Source organism: Bombina bombina, chromosome 3, assembly GCF_027579735.1.
Source record: "Bombina bombina isolate aBomBom1 chromosome 3, aBomBom1.pri, whole genome shotgun sequence".
Taxonomy (NCBI): domain Eukaryota; kingdom Metazoa; phylum Chordata; class Amphibia; order Anura; family Bombinatoridae; genus Bombina; species Bombina bombina.
Genome location: NC_069501.1, coordinates 405,576,252 through 405,603,858, shown reverse-complemented (window position 1 = coordinate 405,603,858; position 27,607 = coordinate 405,576,252). Strand labels below are relative to the sequence as shown.

The window sequence follows — 27,607 nt, the reverse complement described above, 5'->3', positions numbered from 1 at the left end:
TATAAATATAAATTATTTTTGTAATGGGAAAAGGATGTATAATTTTGTAAATAAACATATGATGGTGTACTTTAATTTTTTTGTTGCTAATCTATTTGTTTGATAGGCTCCTGCAGTGAACCTCCATCACTTAGCTATGGGGAATTGAAATCAGAATTTATGGATCAGTCCAGCTTTCCTATTGATTCTACAGTGCAATACACCTGCCGACCTGGATATGTACGAGCTCGCGGCACCAAAAACAGTATCATTTGCTTGAGTAACAGTTCTTGGTCAATCCCTGAAAAGTTTTGTTCAAGTAAGAAAAATCATGTTCTATTTTTTTATACAAAATATATCAATATATTAGAATTTATTTAGGGCTAGATTACGAGTGGCGTGCTGTTGCGCACAATCTAATAGGGGTTTATCTCGGCTCTTTGCACGTGTCAGAAGTAGCATGCATATTACAGGTTTAAAATAAACGCGTTTGCTTGAGTGCAATTGAATTTAACGTGATTTAGGATATCACGACTTCAGAGCTTTGGTTAACGGTTACCCTCGACAAATAAGTTGCACAAAACACATGAAAATTATATTTAAAAGTACAGTTACAAGCATAATAACACCATCTAATAAAAAATATTTTAAAAAAATTGCACAAAATAGTTATAAGGGCTCAAAGATATGAGGTCTCAGGTGTTAGAAAAAAAGGGCTGCAAAGGAATTTAACATAGAAATACATACATATACATATACATACATATACATGTCTAAAGATGTATATATGTATGTATGTATATGTATATGTATATGTGTGTGTGAATATACTGTATGTATTTATATGCAATTTTAAAGAAAAACAAGATTTCTTTCATGTAATTAGCAAGAGTCCATGAGCTAGTGACGTATGGGATATACATTCCTACCAGGAGGGGCAAAGTTTCCCAAACCTTAAAATGCCTATAAATACACCCCTCACCACACCCACAATTCAGTTTTACAAACTTTGCCTCCTATGGAGGTGGTGAAGTAAGTTTGTGCTAGATTCTACGTTGATATGCGCTCCGCAGCAGGTTGGAGCCCGGTTTTCCTCTCAGCGTGCAGTGAATGTCAGAGGGATGTGAGGAGAGTATTGCCTATTTGAATAAAATGATCTCCTTCTACGGGGTCTATTTCATAGGTTCTCTGTTATCGGTCGTAGAGATTCATCTCTTACCTCCCTTTTCAGATCGACGATATACTCTTATATATACCATTACCTCTGCTGATTTTCGTTTCAGTACTGGTTTGGCTTTCTACAAACATGTAGATGAGTGTCCTGGGGTAAGTAAATCTTATTTTCTGTGACACTCTAAGCTATGGTTGGGCACTTTTTTATAAAGTTCTAAATATATGTGTTCAAACATTTATTTGCCTTGACTCAGGATGTTCAACATTCCTTATTTTCAGACAGTCAGTTTCATATTTGGGATAATGCATTTGAATCAATCATTTTTTTCTTACCTTAAAAAATTTGACTTTTTTCCTGTGGGCTGTTAGGCTCGCGGGGGCTGAAAATGCTTCATTTTATTACGTCATTCTTGGCGCGGTCTTTTTTGGCGCAAAAAATCTTTTCTGTTTCCGGCGTCATACGTGTCGCCGGAAGTTACGTCATTTTTTGACGTTCTTTTGCGTTAAAAATGTTGGCGTTCCGGATGTGGCGTCATTCTTTGGCGCCAAAAGCATTTAGCCGCCAAATAATGTGGGCGTCTTATTTTGGCGCTAAAAAATATGGGCGTCGCTTTTGTCTCCACATTATTTAAGTCTCATTTTTCATTGCTTCTGGTTGCTAGAAGCTTGTTCCTTGGCATTTTTTCCCATTCCTGAAACTGTCATTTAAGGAATTTGATCAATTTTGCTTTATATGTTGTTTTTTCTCTTACATATTGCAAGATGTCTCACGTTGCATCTGAGTCAGAAGATACTTCAGGAAAATCGCTGTCTGGTGCTGGAACTACCAAAGCTAAGTGTATCTGCTGTAAACTTTTGGTAGTTGTTCCTCCAGCTGTTGTTTGTACTATTTGTCATGACAAACTCGTTAATGCAGATAATATTTCCTTTAGTAATGTACCATTACCTGTTGCAGTTCCATCAACATCTAATGTTCAGAGTGTTCCTGATAACATAAGAGATTTTGTTTCTGAATCCATCAAGAAGGCTATGTCTGTTATTCCTCCTTCTAGTAAACATAAAAAATCTTTTAAAACTTCTCTGTATACGGATGAATTTTTAAATGAACATCATCATTCTGATTCTAATGACTCTTCTAGTTCAGAGGATTCTGTCTCAGAGGTTGATGCTGATAAATCTTCATATTTATTTAAAATGGAATTTATTCGTTCTTTACTTAAAGAAGTACTAATTGCTTTAGAAATTGAGGATTCTGGTCCTCTTGATACTAAATATAAACGTTTAGATAAGGTTTTTAAATCTCCTGTGGTTATTCCAGAAGTTTTTCCTGTTCCTGGTGCTATTTCTGAAGTAATTTCCAGAGAATGGAATAATTTGGGTAATTCCTTTACTCCTTCTAAACGTTTTAAGCAATTATATCCTGTGCCGTCTGATAGATTAGAATTTTGGGACAAAATCCCTAAAGTTGATGGGGCTATTTCTACCCTTGCTAAACGTACTACTATTCCTACGTCAGATGGTACTTCGTTTAAGGATCCTTTAGATAGGAAAATTGAATCCTTTCTAAGAAAAGCTTATCTGTGTTCAGGTAATCTTCTTAGACCTGCTATATCATTGGCTGATGTTGCTGCAGCTTCAACTTTTTGGTTGGAAACTTTAGCGCAACAAGTAACAGATCATGATTCTCATAATATTATTATTCTTCTGCAACATGATAATAATTTTATCTGTGATGCCATTTTTGATATTATCAGAGTTGATGTCAGGTTTATGTCTCTAGCTATTTTAGCTAGAAGAGCTTTATGGCTTAAAACTTGGAATGCTGATATGTCTTCTAAATCGACTCTACTTTCCATTTCTTTCCAGGGTAACAAATTATTTGGTTCTCAGTTGGATTCTATTATCTCAACTGTTACTGGTGGGAAAGGAACTTTTTTACCACAGGATAAAAGATCTAAGGGTAAAAACAGGGCTAATAATCGTTTTCGTTCCTTTCGTTTCAACAAAGAACAAAAGCCTGATCCTTCTTCCTCAGGAGCAGTTTCAGTTTGGAAACCATCTCCAGTCTGGAATAAATCCAAGCCTTCTAGAAAAGCAAAGCCAGCTTCTAAGTCCACATGAAGGTGCGGCCCTCATTCCAGCCCAGCTGGTAGGGGGCAGGTTACGTTTTTTCAAAGAAATTTGGATCAATTCTGTTCACAATCTTTGGATTGTTTCAGAAGGGTACAGAATTGGTTTCAAGATAAGACCTCCTGCAAAGAGATTTTTTCTTTCCCGTGTCCCAGTAAACCCAGCGAAAGCTCAAGCATTTCTGAAATGTGTTTCAGATCTAGAGTTGGCTGGAGTAATTATGCCAGTTCCAGTTCTGGAACAGGGGCTGGGGTTTTATTCGAATCTCTTCATTGTACCAAAGAAGGAGAATTCCTTCAGACCAGTTCTGGATCTAAAAATATTGAATCGTTATGTAAGGATACCAACATTCAAAATGGTAACTGTAAGGACTATCTTGCCTTTTGTTCAGCAAGGGCATTATATGTCCACGATAGATTTACAGGATGCATATCTGCATATTCCGATTCATCCAGATCACTATCAGTTCCTGAGATTCTCTTTCCTGGACAAGCATTACCAGTTTGTGGCTCTGCCGTTTGGCCTAGCTACAGCCCCAAGAATTTTTACAAAAGTTCTCGGTGCCCTGCCGTCTGTAATCAGAGAACAGGGTATTGTGGTATTTCCTTATTTGGATGATATCTTGGTACTTGCTCAGTCTTTACATTTTGCAGAATCTCATACGAATCGACTTGTGTTGTTTCTTCAAGATCATGGTTGGAGGATCAATTTACTAAAAAGTTCATTGATTCCTCAGACAAGGGTAACCTTTCTGGGTTTCCAGATAGATTCAGTGTCCATGACTCTGTCTTTGACAGACAAGAGACGTCTAAAATTGATTTCAGCTTGTCGAAACCTTCAGTTACAATCATTCCCTTCGGTAGCCTTATGCATGGAAATTCTAGGTCTTATGACTGCTGCATCGGACGCGATCCCCTTTGCTCGTTTTCACATGCGACCTCTTCAGCTCTGTATGCTGAATCAATGGTGCAGGGATTACACAAAGATATCTCAATTAATATCTTTAAAACCGATTGTACGACACTCTCTGACGTGGTGGACAGATCACCATCGTTTAATTCAGGGGGCTTCTTTTGTTCTTCCGACCTGGACTGTAATTTCAACAGATGCAAGTCTTACAGGTTGGGGAGCTGTGTGGGGATCTCTGACGGCACAAGGAGTTTGGGAATCTCAGGAGGTGAGATTACCGATCAATATTTTGGAACTCCGTGCAATTTTCAGAGCTCTTCAGTCTTGGCCTCTTCTGAAGAGAGAATCGTTCATTTGTTTTCAGACAGACAATGTCACAACTGTGGCATACATCAATCATCAAGGAGGGACTCACAGTCCTCTGGCTATGAAAGAAGTATCTCGAATTCTGGTTTGGGCGGAATCCAGCTCCTGTCTAATCTCTGCGGTTCATATCCCAGGTATAGACAATTGGGAAGCGGATTATCTCAGTCGCCAAACGTTGCATCCGGGCGAATGGTCTCTTCACCCAGAGGTATTTCTTCAGATGGTTCAAATGTGGGAACTTCCAGAAATAGATCTGATGGCGTCTCATCTAAACAAGAAACTTCCCAGGTATCTGTCCAGATCCCGGGATCCTCAGGCGGAGGCAGTGGATGCATTATCACTTCCTTGGAAGTATCATCCTGCCTATATCTTTCCGCCTCTAGTTCTTCTTCCAAGAGTAATCTCCAAGATTCTGAAGGAATGCTCGTTTGTTCTGCTGGTAGCTCCGGCATGGCCTCACAGGTTTTGGTATGCGGATCTTGTCCAAATGGCCTCTTGCCAACCGTGGACTCTTCCGTTAAGACCAGACCTTCTGTCGCAAGGTCCTTTTTTCCATCAGGATCTCAAATCCTTAAATTTAAAGGTATGGAGATTGAACGCTTGATTCTTGGTCAAAGAGGTTTCTCTGACTCTGTGATTAATACTATGTTACAGGCTCGTAAATCTGTATCTAGAGAGATATATTATAGAGTCTGGAAGACTTATATTTCTTGGTGTCTTTCTCATCATTTTTCTTGGCATTCTTTTAGAATACCGAGAATTTTACAGTTTCTTCAGGATGGTTTAGATAAGGGTTTGTCCGCAAGTTCCTTGAAAGGACAAATCTCTGCTCTTTCTGTTCTTTTTCACAGAAAGATTGCTAATCTTCCTGATATTCATTGTTTTGTACAAACTTTAGTTCGTATAAAACCTGTCATTAAGTCAATTTCTCCTCCTTGGAGTTTGAATTTGGTTCTGGGGGCTCTTCAAGCTCCTCCTTTTGAACCCATGCATTCATTGGACATTAAATTACTTTCTTGGAAAGTTTTGTTCCTTTTGGCGATCTCTTCTGCCAGAAGAGTCTCTGAATTATCTGCTCTTTCTTGTCAGTCTCCTTTTCTGATTTTTCATCAGGATAAGGCGGTGTTGCGAACTTCTTTTCAATTTTTACCTAAGGTTGTGAATTCCAACAACATTAGTAGAGAAATTGTGGTTCCTTCATTATGTCCTAATCCTAAGAATTCTAAGGAGAAATCGTTGCATTCTTTGGATGTTGTTAGAGCTTTGAAATACTATGTTGAAGCTACTAAATCTTTCCGAAAGACTTCTAGTCTATTTGTTATCTTTTCCGGTTCTAGAAAAGGCCAGAAAGCTTCTGCCATTTCTTTGGCATCTTGGTTGAAATCTTTAATTCATCATGCCTATGTTGAGTCGGGTAAAACTCCGCCTCAAAGGATTACAGCTCATTCTACTAGGTCAGTTTCTACTTCCTGGGCGTTTAGGAATGAAGCTTCAGTTGATCAGATTTGCAAAGCAGCAACTTGGTCCTCTTTGCACACTTTTACTAAATTCTACCATTTTGATGTGTTTTCTTCTTCTGAAGCAGTTTTTGGTAGAAAAGTACTTCAGGCAGCGGTTTCAGTTTGAATCTTCTGCTTATATTTTCATTAAACTTTATTTTGGGTGTGGATTATTTTCAGCAGGAATTGGCTGTCTTTATTTTATCCCTCCCTCTCTAGTGACTCTTGCGTGGAAAGATCCACATCTTGGGTAGTCATTATCCCATACGTCACTAGCTCATGGTCTCTTGCTAATTACATGAAAGAAAACATAATTTATGTAAGAACTTACCTGATAAATTCATTTCTTTCATATTAGCAAGAGTCCATGAGGCCCACCCTTTTTGTGGTGGTTATGATTTTTTTGTATAAAGCACAATTATTCCAATTCCTTATTTTTGATGCTTTTGCTCCTTTCTTATCACCCCACTTCTTGGCTATTCGTTAAACTGAATTGTGGGTGTGGTGAGGGGTGTATTTATAGGCATTCTAAGGTTTGGGAAACTTTGCCCCTCCTGGTAGGAATGTATATCCCATACGTCACTAGCTCATGGACTCTTTCTAATATGAAAGAAATGAATTTATCAGGTAAGTTCTTACATAAATTATGTTATTTTTTATTCAGCACTCACCCATTAAACATTCAAATACAAAAATGCAGCAACAAGAGTAGTAACTTGAAACAAGATTGCACATTTATTCCCCCCCCCCCCCCCACAGATAATAAAACCAGAGGGTTACAAAATATCCACTAAGTCTCTTAGTATTGGCAGTACAAAGAAGAGAGAAGCCTAGGAAGTAAGCCAGCATTGGAAAAGTTCATTCTTTTCCCCACAAATAAACAGCCATTCACTTGCTTACAAAAAATAAATAGAAAAATACTGCTTCATAGATTTGGAACTAACTTGGCTCAAAGAGAACAGACGCCCCACAATTCAGCACCTGGTAATGCAATCTCCAGGTTTGCAGCAATTTCCCTTCCAAATACACAGCTTAGTGGCAGCCCGTACCTGCTGTGATTAGTTCTCACAAATATGCCTGAAAGATAGTTAGCGGCTAGATAGAATACTCCCAAACAGTGTTACCACAACAGAAGTTAAGTCATACCTGCTCCTCCAGTTCCCCTGCATGAATCACCATCCTTACTTGGGCTGATTGCTTGATTCCGCAAACCCCTACCTCTCGGCATTGATGTTTTGCAGTCCTGGGTAGGTATTCACTCTATCTGCATGTAAAAGAATATGAATTAACACTAAACAAAGCCTAAACATATCAAATTTGTGTTGGGATCCAAACTTTCCAAATATAGCTCTACTAATTTCTAACCCCATAACGAAGGAAACCATACAAATGTGGGAAATAGCAAATAGAAAAAACTCATGCTTATCATCAAGACCAGGACCCCTGTCATCACTAATAGATAACTCTGAATTCTTACTGCGCAAAATAGGGTTACAGTCTGCCCTAGATCCCATGATGCCAGACATTACTATCCAACATATTTCAACTGATGAATCCATATGCTCTCAAGACCAACTCATAGAAAGAGGGTACGATTGGGCAACTAATTGGTTTTCATAAAGGAGACTACACAATTATATTACCACACTGTCAGGGTACTAGGAATCAGACTGAGATGAGATATGTTAAAATAATCACACCTTTATTAATAATAACAAAAAATAATAAAGAGTCCAAAAGTCAAACGACAAGCCAGAAGTCAAAGCCAGAGCTGGTAGTCAGACGAGCCGGACCAGGAGCCAAAGCGAGTAGTTAGACAAGCTGCAGAAGGATGGTCAAGAATGTAGGCAACAGGATTGACCGTCGGAGTATTCGAAAAGGACCAACCTAACGGGGAGCCAGTTTATTGGAAGGCACACAATGGTTCAAGTTGCGGCAAGACAGCCAAATCCTTGCACCAACCTGGTAAGTAGGCACGGGTAGACGTCTACGATCAGCCTGGAAATTTTGGCGCTGCATAGATCAATGAAGGCAATCCTGAATCTGCACCCAAATGGAACAGAGTTGCCGGAGATGCTCCTCCAAAGCCGGAATACCCTGAGACATTAATGAATCGGGCAAGAAGGAGGGTTGAAACCCATAATTTGCCATGAACAGGGACAACTGGGAGGAAGCATTGATAGCACTATTAAGAGTAAACTCCACCCAAGGTAACAGGTCAGACCAGTTATTGTGGTGAACTGAGACATAGCAATGGAGGAACTGTTCCAGAGCTTTGTTAGACTGTTCCGCAGCCCCATTGTATTGAGGTTGCTAGGTGGAGGAGAAGGAAAGCTGAATCCTCATTTGGGCAAAAAAGGTACGCCAAAATCTGGAGACAAACTGGCTACCCTGGTCAGAGACTATCTCCTTGGGTAATCCATGTAAATGGAAGACCTCCCGAGCAAAAATGGAAGCAAGCTCCTTAACAGTAGGCAGCTTCATCAAGGGAATGCAATGTGACATTTTGGAAAAATGGGTAACAACCAACAGGATAACAGTATTGCCACTGGAAACAGGAAGGTCGACAATGAAGTCCATACATAGATGCGTCCAAGGACGCTCACCATTAGCAATTGGTTGGAGAAGACCCGAAGAAAGACGTTGAGGAGTCTTATTCTGCGCACAGACTGAGCAGGAGACAACATACGCAACAACATCGGAACAGAGACCTGGCCACTAGAATTGTCGAGTGACAGACCAAATCATTTGGTTCTTGCCTGGGTGACCTGCAGCTTTAGGATAGTGGTAAGTGTGCAAATGTTTGGTGCAAAGAATCTCAGGTACAAAGCACTTGCCACTAGATTTCTCTGGAGGGGCAATGGTTTGTGAAGCCAGGATCAAAATATGGTCAGGAGGTATAACTGGAGTGAGTCCTCCTTGGACAGAGGCAAAAATTGTTGAGAGAGGGCATCAGCCCTAACATTCTTACTACCAGGCAGGTAGGAGACCACATAATTGAACCAAGACAAAATTAGCACCTATCTGTCCTGTCGGGGTGACAGATGTGTTTAGCTTCGTTAGGTAAGTCAAATTCTTGTGGTCAGTGAGGATGAGCACCGGTACTCGAGTACCTTTGAGAAGGTGTCTCCATTTCTTGAGTGCCAAAATTATGGCCAGTAATTCCCTGTCGCCAATTTCGTAATTGCATTCTGCTGGGGATAATTTCTTAGAGAAGAAACCACACGGATGCAAAGAACCCTCAGGCGTAAGACGTTGAGACAAGATGACACCTACTCCTGTCTCGGACGCATCGACCTCTAGAATGAAAGGCAGAGCAGGGTTAGGATCAGCCAGAACCGGGGTGGCAGCAAAGGCAGTTTTAAGACTCTCAAAGGCCTTAATTGCAATAGGTGACCAATGGAGTGGATCATGCCCCATATGGGTCATGTCCATGATAGGTTTGACCAAGGAAGAAAAGTTTTTAATAAACTTTTTATAGTAATTAGCAAAGCCAAAAAAACGTTAAATAGACTTAAGACCAACTGGGCGAGGCCACTGCAGAACTGCAGATAACTTGTCAGGATCCATGGAGAACCCTGCAACAGAAATTACATAACAAAGGAAGGTTACTTGAGTTTGATGGAACTCACATTTTTTGAGTTTGCAAAACAGCCTGTTTTCACATCGTTTAAGTACACCACAACAAACTGTTGCAAAATATCTCATAGGACATCATTAATAAATTCTTGGAAAAAAGCAGGAGCATTGCATAGGCCCTCTTTTGATCCTAATGAGAGTGTAAGCTCTTCTCAAATAGAGTTTAGAAAAGACCGTAGCTCCCTTAAGGCAGTCTAACAGTTCCGTGATGAGCGGAATAGGGTAAGCATTCTTAATGGTAAGGCAATTAAGACCCCTATAATCGATACATGGGGGCCGATTTATTAAAGTGCGGACGGACATGATACAATGTAGCGTATCATGTCTGCCGCACATCGATAAATGCCGACATCATACACTGTGTCAATCAGCCCGATCGTATAGGATCAGAGCAGGTGGACAAGTTATGGAGCAGCAGTCTTTAGACCGCTGCTTCCTAACTGCTGTTTCCGGCGAGCCATTTCGGAGCTTGATAATTCTGCCCCATGGTCTTAACTCACCACCCTTCTTCTTCACAAAGAAGTAAACTCCTGCTGGAGAGCAGGATTTGTGGATTATTCCCCACGAAAGGGCATTGGCAGCATACTCCTCCTCCTCCATAGTAGTATTCTCTGCAACAGACAGAGGGTAAACTTGGCCCCGAAGAGGAATGGCCCTGGGTTGCAGGTCTATGGCACAATCTTAAGACTAGTGAGGAGGCAGCGTCTCGGCATCAAAAACATCTAGGATCTCTCGGTACTCCTCTGGCAATTGAGATACCGAAGAAGTGCACAAGACTCCGCATTCAGCATTGCACCAGCAGCTCTTGTGAACTGCTGGTGCAATGCCGCCCCCTGCATATTCGCGGCCAATTGGCCGCTAGCAGAGAGTGTCAATCAACCCGATCGTATTCGATTGGGTTGATTTCACACGATCTCTGTCCGCCTCCTCAGAGCAGGCGGACAAGTTATGGAGCAGCGGTCTTTAGAAACACGGCCCTTCAAGCTCCATACGGAGCTTGATAAATGGGCCGCTTTGACTGGTTACTTGAGACAAGTGGAAAAACATTGCGGAGACCATGACAATGTTTTGGACCTATGCCAGTTGAGACTGGGTTTATGCTTCTGGAGCCAGGGATATATCACCTGGATCTGGAGAGTTTCAAAATGGAGAGACCCAACAGCCATGGATAATGGAGTAGTTTCATGAGTAAGCGAGTGCGGGCTAGAAGGGGCCTGCCATCAATGGCCTCAATAGCAAGTGGAGCGGCCTGAGGCAGTACAGGAATGAAGTGCTGTGATACAAAAGCACTGTTAATGAAATAGCCCGCAGCACCGGAGTCTACAAGAGCCTGGGTGACTATGGAGGAGTCCACCCAGGAGAGGACAACCGTGACCAAAGGTTTCTCCTTTAACGGTTCCGGGGACGAGGATAAACACACCCAAGGGTCTGCCCTCGACAGGACCTTAGGTACCTGTGAAGGACAAGATTTTAAAAGGTGGCCTTGTAGCCCGCAATAGAGGCAGAGCCCTTCCTCCACCTAAAGGCCCTCTCCGCCGCAAAGAGGCACATGAATCCCAACTGCATAGGCTCAGGCAGTATCTGGTGTCTCGGGATCAGGAGCATGGGAGGAGAGAGAGGCATGGGTGGGAATGAAAACATAGGAGACAACTGGACAGGAGGGTTACCGCAAGCGCTCCTTGAAAGAGGCCTCTCTCTGAGTATGATGTAAATTAGGATTAAAAAAAGACACCAAGGCCTCGAGATCGACTGGTAAATCTCTGGCAGCAACTTTGTCTTTAATCGCATCAGAAAGCCCATGAAAGAAGGCAGCAGGCAAGGGCTTCATTGTTCCAACCAACCTCTGCTGCAAGCGTACGGAACTCAATGGCATACTCGGCTACCGATCTCAGTACCTGAATGGACATCAGTCGTTTGGCAGCAGAGGAGGAGTGAGCCGGAACATCAAAAACCCTTCGAAAGGAGACCACAAATTCAGGGTAATTAGATGTCACAGGTTTATTAGTCTCCCACAAGGGATTAGCCAAAGCAAGAGCCGTGTCAGAGAGTAATGAGATTAGAAATATCACCTTCGCTCTGTCAGAGGAAAACACCTGAGGTAACATCTCAAAGTAAATGCCTTCCTGGTTCAAAAACCCTCTGCACTGATTAGGATCACCTCCATTTTGCTGAGGTAGAGGTGCAGAACCGGATATGCTCCTGGTAGGACTAGGTGCAGCAGCGGAAACAGGAGCAGCCATAACTTGTGAGATACTCTGACCCAAATGTGCAGTGCGAGTCAGAAGGGTTTGCAGGGCTAGTGCAAATTAATCCATGCAGTGATCCTGTTCATTCATCCTGGAAATTATGGTTGGTAAAAGTGGATTATTAGCACCATCAGGATTCATGGCCCTTGTGTAATGTCAGAGTGCCAGGAATCAGACTGAGATGAGAAATGCTAAAATAATCACACCTTTATTAATACTAACAAAAAATATAACGAGTTCAAAAGCCAAGCAACAAGCCAGGAGTCAAAGCCTGAGCTGGTAGTCAGATGAGCCGGGCGGGGTCAGGAGCCAAAGTGATTAGTCAGACGAGCCGGGGTCAGGAACTAAGAGATCAGCTGAGTCAGGAACAAGCCAGGAATCAGGAACCAGAAGGGATGTCAAACAAGCCAGGTTATACATTAGAACACAGGAACTCACAAAGAAGACTAAGACAATGCAAGGGAAAGACAGACTGAATTGAGGCACTTTAAATTGTAAGTGATGACATCATAATTCTAGGACTGCAACCTGTCTCTCACCGAGGATGTTCTACAGTTTGGCCATAAGAGGGTGCCTAGGTGTAGTGAGCAGCATTACAAACTGCAGGAAGCATGGAGAGAGACAGGTGAGTAAAAATGGCAGCCAGCAGCAAATAACAAATGAAAGCAGGGTGAAACCCTGACACACACATAAAACAAACATGTAACAGCCCCTACCTGGTAACCTACCGTATTCTATGGAGATCTAGGAAAGGGAACTAGGAGTTATCATACTACTGCAAACAGCCAATAATATCTTCTTTAACACCAAAGCATCCTCTATCTCCTCGACAATACTGGAAATTAACTACAAAATTCTACACTGCTGGTACCTAACCCCAGAAGACTAAACAGACTATTCCCCAAAACCAGCAACCACTGCTGGAGATGCAGGCATATAGGAAGTGCATTGGGACATATGTGGTGATGGTGCTGCTCTCAGATAAACCAGTGTTGACACGATATTTTACAAGAAATCGAAACTATCCTCCAGCAAAACGATCCACTAATCTGGTTTTTAAACAAATCCCTAAAGCTTCCATTCAAGAACACAAAATTTGCTCTTCTAAATCATGACAAACAGTGCACGTGCTCTGGTTGCAAGGAGCTGGAGGTCGCAAGAGGGTCCCAGGCCTGGCAATGTGGAGGTAGAACTTATTGAACTGGAAGAGTATGACTCTTTCAAAATGGGTAAAAGAGATGCTTTCACTGAAGTACAAACATTATGGGACCAGTATATCAAAACTCTTACTAAAAAATAAATAAATAACACAATCTACACTATAGGTCCCTTTAAAAACCACTTCTCAACTCACAGGAGGCAGTGGATGGTGGGACATGAGGTGGAACAATACACAACTATATATTCTCTTTATCATCTTTCTACTACCTCTTTACCCACCTGACTAACCACATATTTTTTCTAGCTTTGTAGAAGTGAATGAGCAGAAAAGTTGCCGAGACTTAATGGTTATTTTTGAAATGTTTACATTGATTCTTCAAAACTGTAATGTAAAATGTAAAACTGTAAATCTGTACTTAGAAATTACAACTAATGTTAACAAAACTACTTTTATACACTTTGTATTTGTGTATCAAAACTCTATGTTAAAAATAGATTCATTATAAACAGATAAAAAAAAGAATTGCCAGTAATTGTTTATTTTATAACGATGGGGGCGTCGATGCAGCATCCACTGCTTAATAAATCGACCCCTAATACGAATTCTTATGGTGCGAATGGTCAAATTTTGTGACATGTATTTATATGTGTAATATATTTATTTACAGAGATATATAAACATTCATATTTAATAAGGTGTTTAACTATCCATTTACTGTAAATATTTCACATTTCAATGTTCTTCACATAGGGGAATATTTTCTAAGAATTATAATTAGATATAATATATTATATTAGTAGATATTATATATATGTATGTATAGATACATATTTTACCTATAAACCATCATATATGTAGACATATGTTATTTATGAAGAAATAGAACATATTTGCTATGTGAAGAACATTAGAATGTGAAATATTCATATTTTCATGTCAGGTTAGTGCACTGAGAAAAAGCGATCGGGTTTGCGCGTGAGTAGGGTGTTTTCCCCCCTTTTCTTGCTTTATTTACTTCTATGGGGGAATATGTTAATGTGTGTCATGATATTCTAACTTTTGGCTTTTTGCTTGCATTGGGTTAGGCACTTGGGCGAAAACCTTTACTTTCAACTTTAAATTAGTGTGCTAACCCGACGCTTGCAATAAGCTTACTTCTATCACAGTTAACACACCAGTGAGAGTGATAAGTTGCTCTCCACTCATTTATCTAGCCCTCTGATTGCTGTTCTCCCTATGGAGGGCTTATTTGAGTCAACATGGAGACCTTGTGCCACCAGTTGGCCCTGATCTGCATATAGGGAAATTTGGTAACTGGAGTAATAAATGGTGTTAATTAATGGAGTGCATTTTTTAATATCTATTCTCCCTTGCAGGAAAACGATGCACAACTCCTGAAGAGATAGACAATGGTTTATTTTGAAGCACCAGACTTTTTTTTCAGCTCCAGAATACGTTATTTTTGTAATCAGGGGTAAGTTTTCCCTCTGGTATATCATGTTGCATTTCACAATCAACAAAACTTTAATTGTTTGTTCTAAAAATGTATTTGTAAATTGCACAGTTCCGAATCAATCAGAAGGGACTATGCAAAGTTCACTGGAAATTCATCTGAAAATGTGGTTACTTTGTTATTACTGCCACTAATCCTATAGAAATAATTGAACAATGTTCTCACAGTTTCATAAGAAAATATAACAGTTTTTCACCTTTTGAAAACCCATTTTGAAATATTTTTTATGCAGTATATTTTTATTTTATTTGGAATGTTAACAAAAACGTGAAAGTCAAAATTAAACTTTTATGATTCGGGAATGAGTATAAATAATTTTTTTTTTTATCCAATTTATCTCCATCATTAATTTTTTTATATTTTTATTTTTGGTATAAATTTAATGAAACTTAGCTCCTTTCTGAGAGCATATTTAGGCTCTGGAGCATTCAAGTAACTTGAGCAATATGGGGCCGATTTATCAAGGGTCGAATGGATGCCTTCAGGCTCGCCGGAAACAGCTGTTATGAAGCAGCAGTCTTAAGACCACTGCTCCTTTGCCTCTGAGGGCTGCGGACATCTATCCTCCCGATCGTGTACGATCGGGATGATTGACACCCCCTGCTAGCGGCCGCAAATCTGCAGGGGGCGGCATTGCACAAACAATTCACTTAGAACTGTTTGTGCAATGTTAAATGTATGCTATCGGCATTCAGCAATGTCTGGCGTACATGATACGCTACAGTCCGCCAGACTTTGATAAATCGGCCCCCTCTCTCTCTCTCTAGAGACCGCTGCTCCATAACCTGTCCGCCTGCTCTGAGGGGCGGGCAGGCAGAAATCAACCCGATCGAATACGATCGGGTTGATTGACACCCCCTGCTAGCAGATGATTGGCCGCAAATCTGCAGAGGGGGGTATTGCACCAGCTGTCGGCATTTATCGATGTGCAGCGACATGATACGCTACATCGTATCATGTCCGCTCGCACTATAATAAATTGACCCCTAAATCTTCTTACCTTCAGCCTTAATTGTGACCTCTTGGCATAAACAAAACTTCAGCAATCTCTGTATATGGGCTTGAATATATTTATATAAAGTAATTATGTCACCTCTCAGGTGACTTTTTTCTAGATAAAACAGACCCAGTTTGGCTAACCTCTCCTCATTGCTTAAATTATCCATTCCACTTATTAGTTTTGTGGCCTTCACTGAACATTTTCTAAGTCTGCAATGTATTTTTTTGAGATTGGTCCCTAGAACCGCACTCCATACTCAAGGTGAGGTCTTACTAGGGATTTATATAGTGACAGAATTATGCTTTCCTCCCTTGCATAAATGCTTCTGTTAATACATACTAGTATCTTAATTTCCTTAGAAGGCCACTGCCCTGCATTGTGCACCCACCTTTAGCTTGTTATATATAAGTACTCCCAAATCTCTCCCAAATCCCTTTGCTCCTCTGTTTTGCCATATCTAGTTACATTTAAATAACAGATTGCCTGCTTATTTTTATTTCCAAAATGTGGAACCTTGCATTTTTCCAGTATTGAATCTCATTTTCCATTTACCTGCCCATTCTTCTAATTTTTGTAGATCCCCTGTTAAAGCAATTTCATCCTGCAGTGACCTAATGACCTTACACAACTTTCTATCATCTTATTATCTGCAAATATAGCGATGTTGCTATTTATTCCTTGCTCCAAGTCATTAATAAAAATATTAAAAAGAGCAGGGCTCAGTACTGATCCCTGGCGGACTACACTGATTACCTTTGTCCAATCTAAGTATATTGTAGGGAGTGTCTAGGCACTCTTAGTTTACACCCTTTGCCCAGCCCTTCCTCCAGCCTCCTTTACAGTAACACTCTGTCTGGATCTACATGAGCGTTGACTGTCAGAGACGGCATTAGAACATCGCAGAGCAAAGGAGGTAAGTAGCGCAACGATGTTATATACACATATTAACACATAAATATATATGTATATAAGCATATATATATTTACTGGGAACAAACAGTTCCCATTGACTGCAATGTAAAGGCACTTTTCAGTGACGTTTTTTTTTCTAACACCCCACTCCCCACCAACTTTAGCCCCAAAATACTGCTTAGTGCAGTAATTTTATTAAAAAATAAATATGCTGCTATCTTTTGGCTAGATTACGAGTTTTGAGCGCTATAGGCAAAGTAAAGAATGCAACAAAAGGTGCGTTATTTAACCCCCTATATCACTGCCATTACAAGTTTAAAAAATCCCGGCTTGTGCGGGCGATATGGCTATGTTGAGCTCCATACCGCACACAAAACAAGCGCTGTGTTTGACGTGCTTGTGCACGCTTCCCCCATAGACATCAATGGGGGAGAGCGGGTCAGAAAAAAAACCTAACACCTGCGATCGCGGAATGAAAAGCTCCATAATGCAGCCCCATTGATGTTTATGGGGAAAGAAAACTTACATGTAAACCTAACACCCTAACATAAACCCCGAGTCTAAACACATCCTAATCTGCTGCCCCCAACATCGCTGGCACTACATAATGTTATTAACCCCTAATCTGCCGCTCCCAATATCGCCCGCCACCAAAATAAAGCTATTAACCCTAATCTGCCGCCCCGATATTGCCATACTATACTAAAATTATTAACCCTATTTCCCTGCACCCCAACATTGCTGCCACTATATTAAAGTTATTAACCCATAATTCCTCCCCTCCCGACATCGCTGCAACTAAATAAAGTTATTAACCCCTAAACATTTCGTCCTCCCACATCACTACCACTAAATAAACCTATTAACCCCTAAACCGCCAGCCCCCTACATCGCAAAAATGTAAATTAAACTATATTAACCCTAAACGTAACCCTAATGTAACCCTAACCCTAACACCCACTAACTTTAACATAATTAAAAATAGAGCTAAACTAAAGTTACAATTATTAACTAAAAAATTCCTATTTAAAACTAAATGCATACTTACCTGTGAAATAAAACCTAAGCTAGCTACAATATAACTAATAGTTAGGTTTTATTCTTATTTCACATGTAAGTTTGTATTTATTTTAACTAGGTAGACTAGTTAAGTAAATAGTTATTAACTATTTAATAACTACCTAGTTAAAATAAATACAAACTTACCTGTGAAATAAATCCTAACTACCTTACACTAAACCTAAAATTACAACCCCCCCGACTAAAATTACAAAAAATAAAAAACCAAATTATCCAAAATAAAAAAAGAATTACACCTAATCTAATAGCCCTATCGAAATAAAAAAAAACTCTAGCCTACAATAAAGGGCATTTAGGTCTTTTACTGCCCAAAACCCTAAACTAAAAAAAAACCCACTCGAAAAAACCTTAAAAAAAGCCTAACACTAATCCTTGACGATCTATTTACAGTTTTTGAAGCTTGAACGATCTTCATCCCAGAGTTGAAGTCCTCTTCCAGGCGGCGAGAAGTCTTCATCCTGGCAGCATCTTCATCCAGGCAGCATCTTCTATCTTGATCCCGGAGGCGCGGCAGCGGGTCCATCTTGAAGACATCCGGCGCGGAGCATTCCTCTGAATTAGCCAAAAGAATGAGAGCTGCTTTAATCCTATTGCCTGATTTTAATAGCCAATATGATTTTAGCAGCCCTATTTCCTATTGGCTGATTCAAATTTTTCAGCCAATAGGAATGCAAGGACGCCATCTAGGGAATTGCGTCCCTTGTCATTGAAGATTCAGTGTACGGCAGCGACAGTATGAAGAGGATGCTCCGTGCCGGATGTCTTCAAGATGGACCCGCTCCGCGTCTCCGGGATCAAAGATAGAAGATGCCGCCTGATGAAGATTGAAGAGGCCACCTGAATGAAGAGTTCTCGCCGCTTGGATCAGGACATCAATGCCGGAATGAAGAATGAAGAGGCCGCCTGAATGAAGACTTCTCTTCACCTCGATGAGGACTTCAACTCCGGGATAAAGATCATTCAAGAGGTGACTTCAAAAACTGTAAGTGTATCGCCGGGGGGTTAGTGTTAGCCTTTTTTAAGGTTTTTTTTGTGCAATTTTTTTTTTAGTTTACGGTTTGGACAGTAAAAGAGCTAAATGCCCTTTTAAGGGGCAATGCCCATACAAATGCCCTTTTCAGGGCAATGGTAGCTTAGGTTTTTTTAGAATTAGGTTTTTTATTTTGGGGGGTTGGTTGGGTGGTGGGTTTACTCTTGGGGGAGTCTTTGTGGGGGGGGTTTACAGGTAAAAGAGCTGATATCTTAGGGGCAATGCCCCACAAAAGGCCCATTGGTAGTTTATTGTAGGCTAGGGTTTTTTTTTTTATTTGTGTAGGCTTTTTTATTTTGATAGGGCTATTAGACTAGGTCTAATTCTTTTTTATTTTGGATAATTTCGTTTTTATTTTTTGTAATTTAGTGTTTTTGTTTTTGTAATTAGAGTTTGTAATTTTTTAGAGAAGTTGTTAGGATTTTTTTTAATATGTAGTTTAATTTTATTTAATTGTAGTTAGTTCAATTTTAGTTTAATAATTATATTAGTTTAAGTGGTAGTTTAAAACTTAGTTTTTTAATTTGACAGGTAAATTTTAATTTAATTTAATCTAGGGAAATTGTAAATTTAATATAAAGTTAGGGGGGTGTTAGGTTTAGGGGTTACTAGTTTCATTAGTTTATTTCGATGTGGGGGACTTTGATTTAGGGGTTAATAGTTTAGTTTAGTATATATTCTGTTGTGGGGGCTTGCAAGTTTAGGGGTTAATAGGGCTTATGATAGTTGGCAGTGGGTGTGAAGGGGGGGGGCTTATAACTTTAGTATAGTGGGGGCGATGTGGGCTGACGGCAGATTAGGGGTTAAATAATATTTAAATAGTGTTTGCAATGAGGGGAGGGTGACAGTTTAGGGGTTAATAACTTTAGCTATTGGTGACGATGTTGGGGAGCGCGGAATAGGGGTTAATAAATTTTATTAGTGGTGGCACTGTCGGGAGCGGCAGATTAGGGGTTAATACATTTTATTATAGTGTTTGCGATGCAGGGAGGGCCTCAGTTTAGGGATTAATAGGTAGGTTTATGGGTGTTAGTGTACTTTTTGCACTTTAGTTATGAGTTTATGTTACAGGCTTTGTAGCGTAAAACTCATCACTAACTGACTTTTAGATGGCGTTACAGATCTTGTCGTTTTAGGCTGTAACTTCGTTTTTTTAGCCAGAACGCAAAACTCGGTAATACCAGCTCTATGGGAATCCCATTAAAAAACATAATTTTTAGGAGTGCGGTACTGACGTTGCTTTACTGGGCTAAAAGGCTTGCGGTACACCTATACAGACTGAGACTTGTAATGGCTGCGTTAGGGAAAATGATGCATTATGGGCCACAACACTGCTATTTGACTCATAACGCACAACTCGTAAATCTAGCTGTTTATTTTTTAATAAAATACACTAGCTTAATCTTCGGGGCATTTGGGGCACATTTATAATATTAACCAGAGATCTGATCTCTGCTTAATTTTGTAAGTGCTAATTGCTATACCCCCCCAAAGCCCGAGCGAGCTCGCGGTAGTAATAACCAGCCACTTGTAAATGGCTGGTTAATTATCGGGCTGCATACAGGCAAATTTGCCCATTTGCGGGGTGCACAATAATTTAGCGCTCCAATTTATAATCTAGCCCTTTATGTTTGCTTAGTTCATATATTAAAGGGACAGTAAACACCTTGTAATTACAAGACATTTCTGTTGTGGTTGCAATAAAACAACATATCAGCCAAGTCTTAACGATTCTTAAAACAAAAGAATATTCTTTATACTGCAATTATTTGTCAAAAGCCAAACTCCACCCACGATTTTCCTTTTTTGGAGGAGGCCAATCTGGGCTTTAGTCCTCAGACAACAATGCTGGTTACGGCTAAGTTCAGTATAGAGTGCTTTGTTTTGCAGCTGTTATCTGACAAAGCCAATTGGGGACATATATATATATTATATATATATATATATATATATATATATAAGTATATATATATATAGCAGAGTTAGCCTTGAGGAGTCATCAGGGGTGCAGTTAATTTTAGGGACTAGAAATTGCTCAATTGGTCAGAGCTAAATTGATGAAAAGGGGACAAAACAAATAATGAAAGTTATATTGCAAAGTTGTTCCATTATCTATAACTTAACTTTTTATATACAAATCTTAAAGTGTTCACTGTCCATTTAATAATAATAATAATAAGCACAATTGTTTCAGGATCTGTTTTCGGGATTAATAAAAAGTTAGAATATTGCGCAAGTCATACTCTTCACATGTAAAACATGAACATAACTTAACTATCACCATAATCATTATTTATAACTGCAGTATAGTTTTCATTGTTATTTTTATACACTGGGGGATCTTTTAATCCTCTGATTTCCAGAGGAACTGCTGCCCCAGTAACCCTAACAATTGCTCCTAACTTGCAATCAGACCATTTTTAGTTTAGTTTTATAAGGGGTTGATGAAAAGTACTCTCTGGACTCAAATTGGTGAATACTAATTACATTCTGGATACTTTTAAAGGCAGAAAATCTTACTGTATTTCTTTCATGTAAGTGGGCAAGAGTCCATGAGCTAGTGACAGTATGGGATATACATTACTACCAGGAGGGGCAAAGTTTCCAAACCTCAAAATGCCTATAAATACACCTCCCACCTCACTCATACCTCAGTTTTACAAACTTAGAAGGTGGTGAAGCATGATGTGCCTTGATTTTCTTCTGTGAAAGGCACTTCTAAGCATTTTGAAGCCCAGTTCCTCTCTAATTACAGTTTTGTCTGAGGGTTGTGAAGGGAGTATTGCCTGATAATTCCATGTTTTCACCTATTTTCTCTCTCTGTAAAATCGGTCGCAGGGATTCATCTGCTGCCTCCCTTTACAGATCGACATTATATACTCCTCTACCATTACCTCTGCTGATATGTTTCAGTACTGGTTTGGCTGTCTGCTATATGTGGATGGGTGTCTTACACAGTAAGTATATACTTTTATTATAAAGACACTCTCAGCTATGAATTGGGCACTTTTTAACTAAAGTTGTTATATATTGTTTGTATACATGCCTTGAGTCAGTCATTCAGTGCTCTTTTTTAGCGACTTTATTTGTGGCTAAATATTTGTCAAGGTTGATAGAGTCTGTGAAACATACAGGGTTTTTTTTTGGAGCTAGTAATTTATTTATAAATTAGGATGCTAATTATTATGTTAGTCTCATGAAAGGTTGATAGTCACATTTTATGCAGCTATAATAGAAGTATCCATTAGTACATTTTGTTTTTTTTGTGTATACAATCAAAATTCTTACCTGCTTTTTAGAGTGATAGGTGTTTTTAGAAATCCTCTTCAGCTTTGCATGTCGCGCATGTGATGATGCTATTTATGTCATAGGGTGACGTGTCATCATTGTGTGCCATTTTTGTGGCCCGAAAAAATTTCCTGCCAAAAAATTGCCGTTATAAGCTCCGCCCCCAGCTTATTCAGTGTTCTCTGTAAACATGGCTAGATTACGAGTCTTGCGTTAGCCTTAAAAAGCAGTGTTGAGAGGTCCCAACGCTGCATTTTAACGCCCGCTGGTATTACGAGTCTTGAAATGACAGACTCACCGCTCACTTTTTTGGGTCAGACTCGAAAATACCGCAAATCCACTTAAGTCAATTGCGTATCCTATATTTTCAATGGGACTTGCATAACGCTGGTATTACGAGTCTTCCAAAAAGTGAGCGGTACAGCCTCTCCTGTCAAGACTGGTACCGCATTTAAAAGTCAGTAGTTAAGAGTTTTATGGGCTAACGCTGTAGCATAAAACTCTTAACTAAAGTGCTAAAAAGTACACTAACACCCATAAACTACCTATTAACCCCTAAACTGAGGCCCCCCCACATCACAAACACTAAAATAAATTTTTTAACCCCTAATCGGCCCGAACTGGACATCACCACCACTATAATAAATATATTAACCCCTAAACCGCCGCACTCCCGCATCGCAAACACTAGTTAAATATTATTAACCCCTAATCTGCCGTTCCTAACATCGCCGACACCTACCTACATTTATTAACCCCTAATGTGCCGCCCCCAACGTCGCTGCCACTATATTAAAGTTATTAACCCATAAATCTAAGTCTAACCCTAACACCCCCCCTAACTTAAATATAATTTAAATAAAATAACTATCATTAACTAAATTATTCCTATTTAAATCTAAATACTTACCTATAAAATAAACCCTAAGATAGCTACAATATAACTAATAGTTACATTGTAGCTAGCTTAGGGTTTATTTTTATTTTGCAGGCAAGTTTGTATTTATTTTAACTAGGTACAATAGTTTCTAAATAGTTATTAACTATTTAATAGCTACCTAGTTAAAATAAAGACAAATTTACCTGTAAAATAAAACCTAACCTAAGTTACAATTACATCTAATACTACACTATAATTAAATTAATTCCCTAAATTAACTACAATTAAATACAATTAAATACAATTATCTAAAGTACGACAAAAAACAAACACTAAATTACAGAAAATAATAAAATAATTACAAGTTTTTTAAACTAATTACACCTAATCTAATCCCCTAATAAAATAAAAAAGCCCCCCAAAATAATAAAAAGCCTACCCTATACTAAATTACAAATAGCCCTTAAAAGGGCCTTTTGCGGGGCATTGCCCCAAAGTAATCAGCTCTTTTACCTGTAAAAAAAAGTACAATACCCCCCCCAATATTAAAACCCACCACCCACACACCCAACCCTACTGTAAAACCCACACAATCCCCCCTTAATAAAAACCTAACACTAACCCCTTGAAGATCACCCTACCTTGAGAAGTCTTCACCCAACCGGGCCGAAGTCCTCAACGAAGCCGGGCGAAGTGGTCATCAAGACGGGCAGAAGTCTTCATCCAAGCCGGCCAGAAGAGGTCCTCCAGACGGGCAGAAGTCTTCATCCAGGCGGCATCTTCTATCTTCATCCATCCGGCGTGGAGCGGGTCCATCTTCAAGACATCCGACGCGGAGCATCCTCTTCTTTCTTCATCCGATGACTGAATGAAGGTTCCTTTAAATGACGTCATCCAAGATGTCGTCCCTTCAATTCCGATTGGCTGATAGAATTCTATCAGCCAATCAGAATTAAGGTAGAAAAAATCCTATTGGCTGATTGCATCAGCCAATAGGATTTTTTCTACCTTAATTCCGATTGGCTGATAGAATTCTATTATTTTATTATTTTTTTCTATTATTTTATTATTTTCTGTAATTTAGTGTTTGTTTTTTTTCGTACTTTAGATAATTGTATTTAATTGTATTTAATTGTAGTTAATTTAGGGAATTAATTTAATTATAGTGTAGTGTTAGATGTAATTGTAACTTAGGTTTTATTTTACAGGTAAATTTGTCTTTATTTTAACTAGGTAGTTATTAAATAGTTAATAACTATTTAATAACTATTGTACCTAGTTAAAATAAATACAAAGTTGCCTGTATAATAAAAACAAACCCTAAGCTAGCTACAATGTAACTATTAGTTATATTGTAGCTAGCTTAGGGTTTATCTTATACCGTAGGTAAGTATTTAGTTTTAAATAGGAATAATTTAGTTAATTGTAGTAATTTTATTTAGATTTATTTAAATTATATTTAAGTTAGGGGGGTGTTAGGGTTAGGGGTTAGACTTAGATTTAGGGGTTAATAACTTTAATATAGTGGCGGCAATGTTGGGGGCGGCAGATTAGGGGTTAATAAGTGTAGGTAGGTTGCAGCGACATTGGGGGTGGCAGATTAGGGGTTAATAAATATAATGTAGGTGTCGGCGATGTTGGGCCAGCAGATTAGGGGTTAATACATATAATGTAGGTGGCAGCGGTGTCCGGAGCGGAAGATTAGGGGTTAATAATATAATGCAGGTGTCGGAGATGTCGGGGCGGCAGATTAGGGGTTAATACATATAATGTAGGTGGTGGCAGTGTCCGGAGCGGAAGATTAGGGGTTAATAATATAATGCAGGTGTTGGCGATGTCGGGGGCGGCAGATTAGGGGTTAATAAGTGTAAGATTAGGGGTGTTTAGACTCGGGGTTCATGTTAGGGTGTTAGGTGTAGACATAAATTTTATTTCCCCATAGGAATCAATGGGGCTGCGTTAGGAGCTTTACGCTGCTTTTTTGCAGGTGTTAGTTTTTTTTTTCAGCCGGCTCTCCCCCATTCATTCCTATGGGGAAATCGTGCATGAGCACGTTCAGCCAGCTCACCACTACCGTAAGCAGCGCTGGTATTGAGCTGAGATGTGGAGCAAATTTTGCTCTCCGCTCACTTTTCTGCGGCTAACGCCGGGTTTGTAAAACCCCGTAATACCAGCGCTGTCTGTAGGTGAGCGGTGAGGGAAAACTGCTCGTTAGCACCACACCCCTGTTACCGCAAAACTCGTAATCTCGCTGTTTGAGAGCTTTCATGCAGATTATTGTTTTATTTCAACATGCAAATCATTTATATTTATGATGCTATATTTGATGTTAGGAAGATCAATGTAAAATCCATGTCTTTAGCCATTCTAACTAGACGAGCTTTATGGCTTAAATCTTGGAATGCTGACATGGTGTATAAAACTAGATTATTATCTCTCTCTTTTCAAGGCAAAGATCTTTTTGGTTCACAATTGGATTCTATTATCTCCACTGTTACTGGGGGTAAGGGAGTTTTTCTGTCCCAAGATAAGAAATCTAAGGGTAGATTTAAAGCTCCCAATCGTTTTTGTCCTTTCATCAGAATAGAGAACAGAAAACCACTCCTTCCCCTAAGGCCTCTGGCTCTAATTGGAGACCATCTCCGAATTGGTAATAAACCAAGCCTTATAAGAAACCGAATCCTGCCCCTAAACCTATATGAAGGTGCGGCCCTCAAGCCAGTTCTTCTGGTAGGGGGCAGACTAAAGCTATTTCAAAGAGTTTGGACAGACTCTATCCAAAATCAGTGGATTCAGAATATCATTTCTTAGGGGTGTTGAATAGGATTCAAAATAAGACTTCCTATGGGAAGATTCTTTCTTACCCATGTAACAAAATATCTAGTAAAAGCTCAAGTCTTTCTGATATGTGTTTCAGATCTAGAACTTTCAGGGGTAATTTTTCACAGTTCCATGGCAGGAACAAGTATTGGGGGTTTTATTCAAATCTATTCATTGTACCTATGAAGGAAAATTCTTTCAGAACTATTCGGATCTGAAACTTTAAATGGTTTTGTAAGAGTTCCCCAACCTTTCAAGATGGTGACTATAAGGAGTTATTCTACCTTTTGTTCAGCAAGGTCACTTCATGTCCACAATAGACTAACAGGATGCTTACCTTCACAATTGATTCATCCAGATAACTATCGTTTTCTGAGATTCTCTTTTCTAAACAAGCATGACCAATTTGCCGCTCTTCATTTGGCCTTGCAACAGCACCAAGAATATTATTATTAGTTTTAGGTGCCTTTCTATCTGTAATCAGAGAGCAGGGTCTTGCAGTGTTCAGCTTTGCATGTTGCACCAATGGTGCAGGGATTATACGCCAATATCACAACTGATATACTTAAATCCCAACACTCAACTCTCTCTGACTTGGTGGTTAGACAATCACCTTATTGTTCAAGTGGCCTCCTTTGTTCATCCTTCCTGGACTGTGATCTCAACAGATGCAAATCTCTCAGGTTGGGGAGCTGTCTGGGGAGTCTACTGACAGCACAAGGGGTTTGGAATCCTCAAGAGGCGAGGTTACCAATCAATATTTTATAACTATTTTCAGAGCTCTTCAGGCGTGGCCTCTATTGCAGAGGGGAACTTTTCATTTTATTTTCAAATAGACAATATCACAACAGTGGCATATCTCAATTATCAAGGAGGGGACTCACAGTCCTTCTGCAATGAAGGAAGTATCTTGGATACTTTCTTGGGCGGAATTCAACTTTTGTCAAATTTCTGTGATTCATATCCAGGTGTAGACAATTGAGAAGTGGATTATCTCAGCCATCAGACTTTACACCTGGGGGAGTGGTCTCTCCATCCAGATGTGTTTTTTTCTTCTTGTACAGTGGTGGGGTCTTCCAGAAATAGATCTGATGGCCTCTCGTCTAAACAAGAAGCTTGTCAGATACCTTTCCAGGTCCAGGGATCCTCATGTGGAGATGGTGGATGCCTTAGCAGTTCCTTGGTTTTAACCAACCTGCTTATATTTTTCCGCCTCTGGTTCTCTTTCCAAGGGTGATCTTTCAAGATTATAATGGAACAATCTCATGTGTTTCTGATAGCAACAGCATGGCCTCACAGGTTTTGGTATGCAGATCTTGTCCGGATGTCTAGTTGCCAGCCTTGGTCACTTCCTTTAGTCCAGACCTTCTGTCTCAAGGGCCATTTTTCCATCGGGATCTCAAATCTCTAATTTGGAGGCATGGAAATTGAACGCTTAGTGCTTAGTCATAGAAGGTTTCTCTGACTCAGTGATTAGCACTATGATACAGGCTCATAAGTCTGTTTCAAGGAAAATTTATCATTGGGTTTGGAAAACCCTATATTTTATTGGAGTTCCACCTCATAATTATTTTTGGTATTCTTTCAGAATTCCTAGGATTTTTTCAATTTCTTCAGGATCTTTAGTCCAAAGGTTTGTCTGCAAATACTTTAAAAGGACAAATTTCAGCTCTTTCTGTCTTATTTCATAGAAAGATTGTTAAACTTCCTGATATTCACTGTTTTGTTCAGGCTTTGATTCGTATCAAACCTGTTATTAAAACTATTTATCCTCCTTGGGGTCTCAATTTGGTTTTGAAGATTGTACAGGCTCCTACTTTTGAGCCTATGCATTCCTCTAGATATTAAATTACTTTCTTGGAAAGTGTTATTTGGTTTTACTATCTCTTCTGCTAGAAAAGTTTCTGAATTGTCTGCTCTCTCTTGTGAGTCTCCTTATCTGATTTTTCATCAAGATAAAGCTGTTTTGCGGTCTTCATTT

At 39.5% G+C, this 27,607-nt stretch overlaps 1 protein-coding gene across 3 annotated transcripts in view; it reads left to right on the top strand.

Moving 5' to 3' along the window:
- The first annotated feature begins 208 nt into the window (after positions 1–208).
- LOC128653352 (sushi, von Willebrand factor type A, EGF and pentraxin domain-containing protein 1) overlaps positions 209–27,607 on the top strand; it is a 260,201-nt gene continuing 232,802 nt past the window's right edge. For all 3 annotated transcript variants that reach the window (XM_053706580.1, XM_053706581.1, XM_053706579.1), the window contains exons 1-2: positions 209–298; positions 14,480–14,577. In XM_053706580.1, coding sequence (XP_053562555.1) covers positions 14,513–14,577 — 65 coding nt within the window. In that variant the 5' untranslated portion in view covers positions 209–298; positions 14,480–14,512. The remainder of the gene's footprint in view (positions 299–14,479; positions 14,578–27,607) is intronic.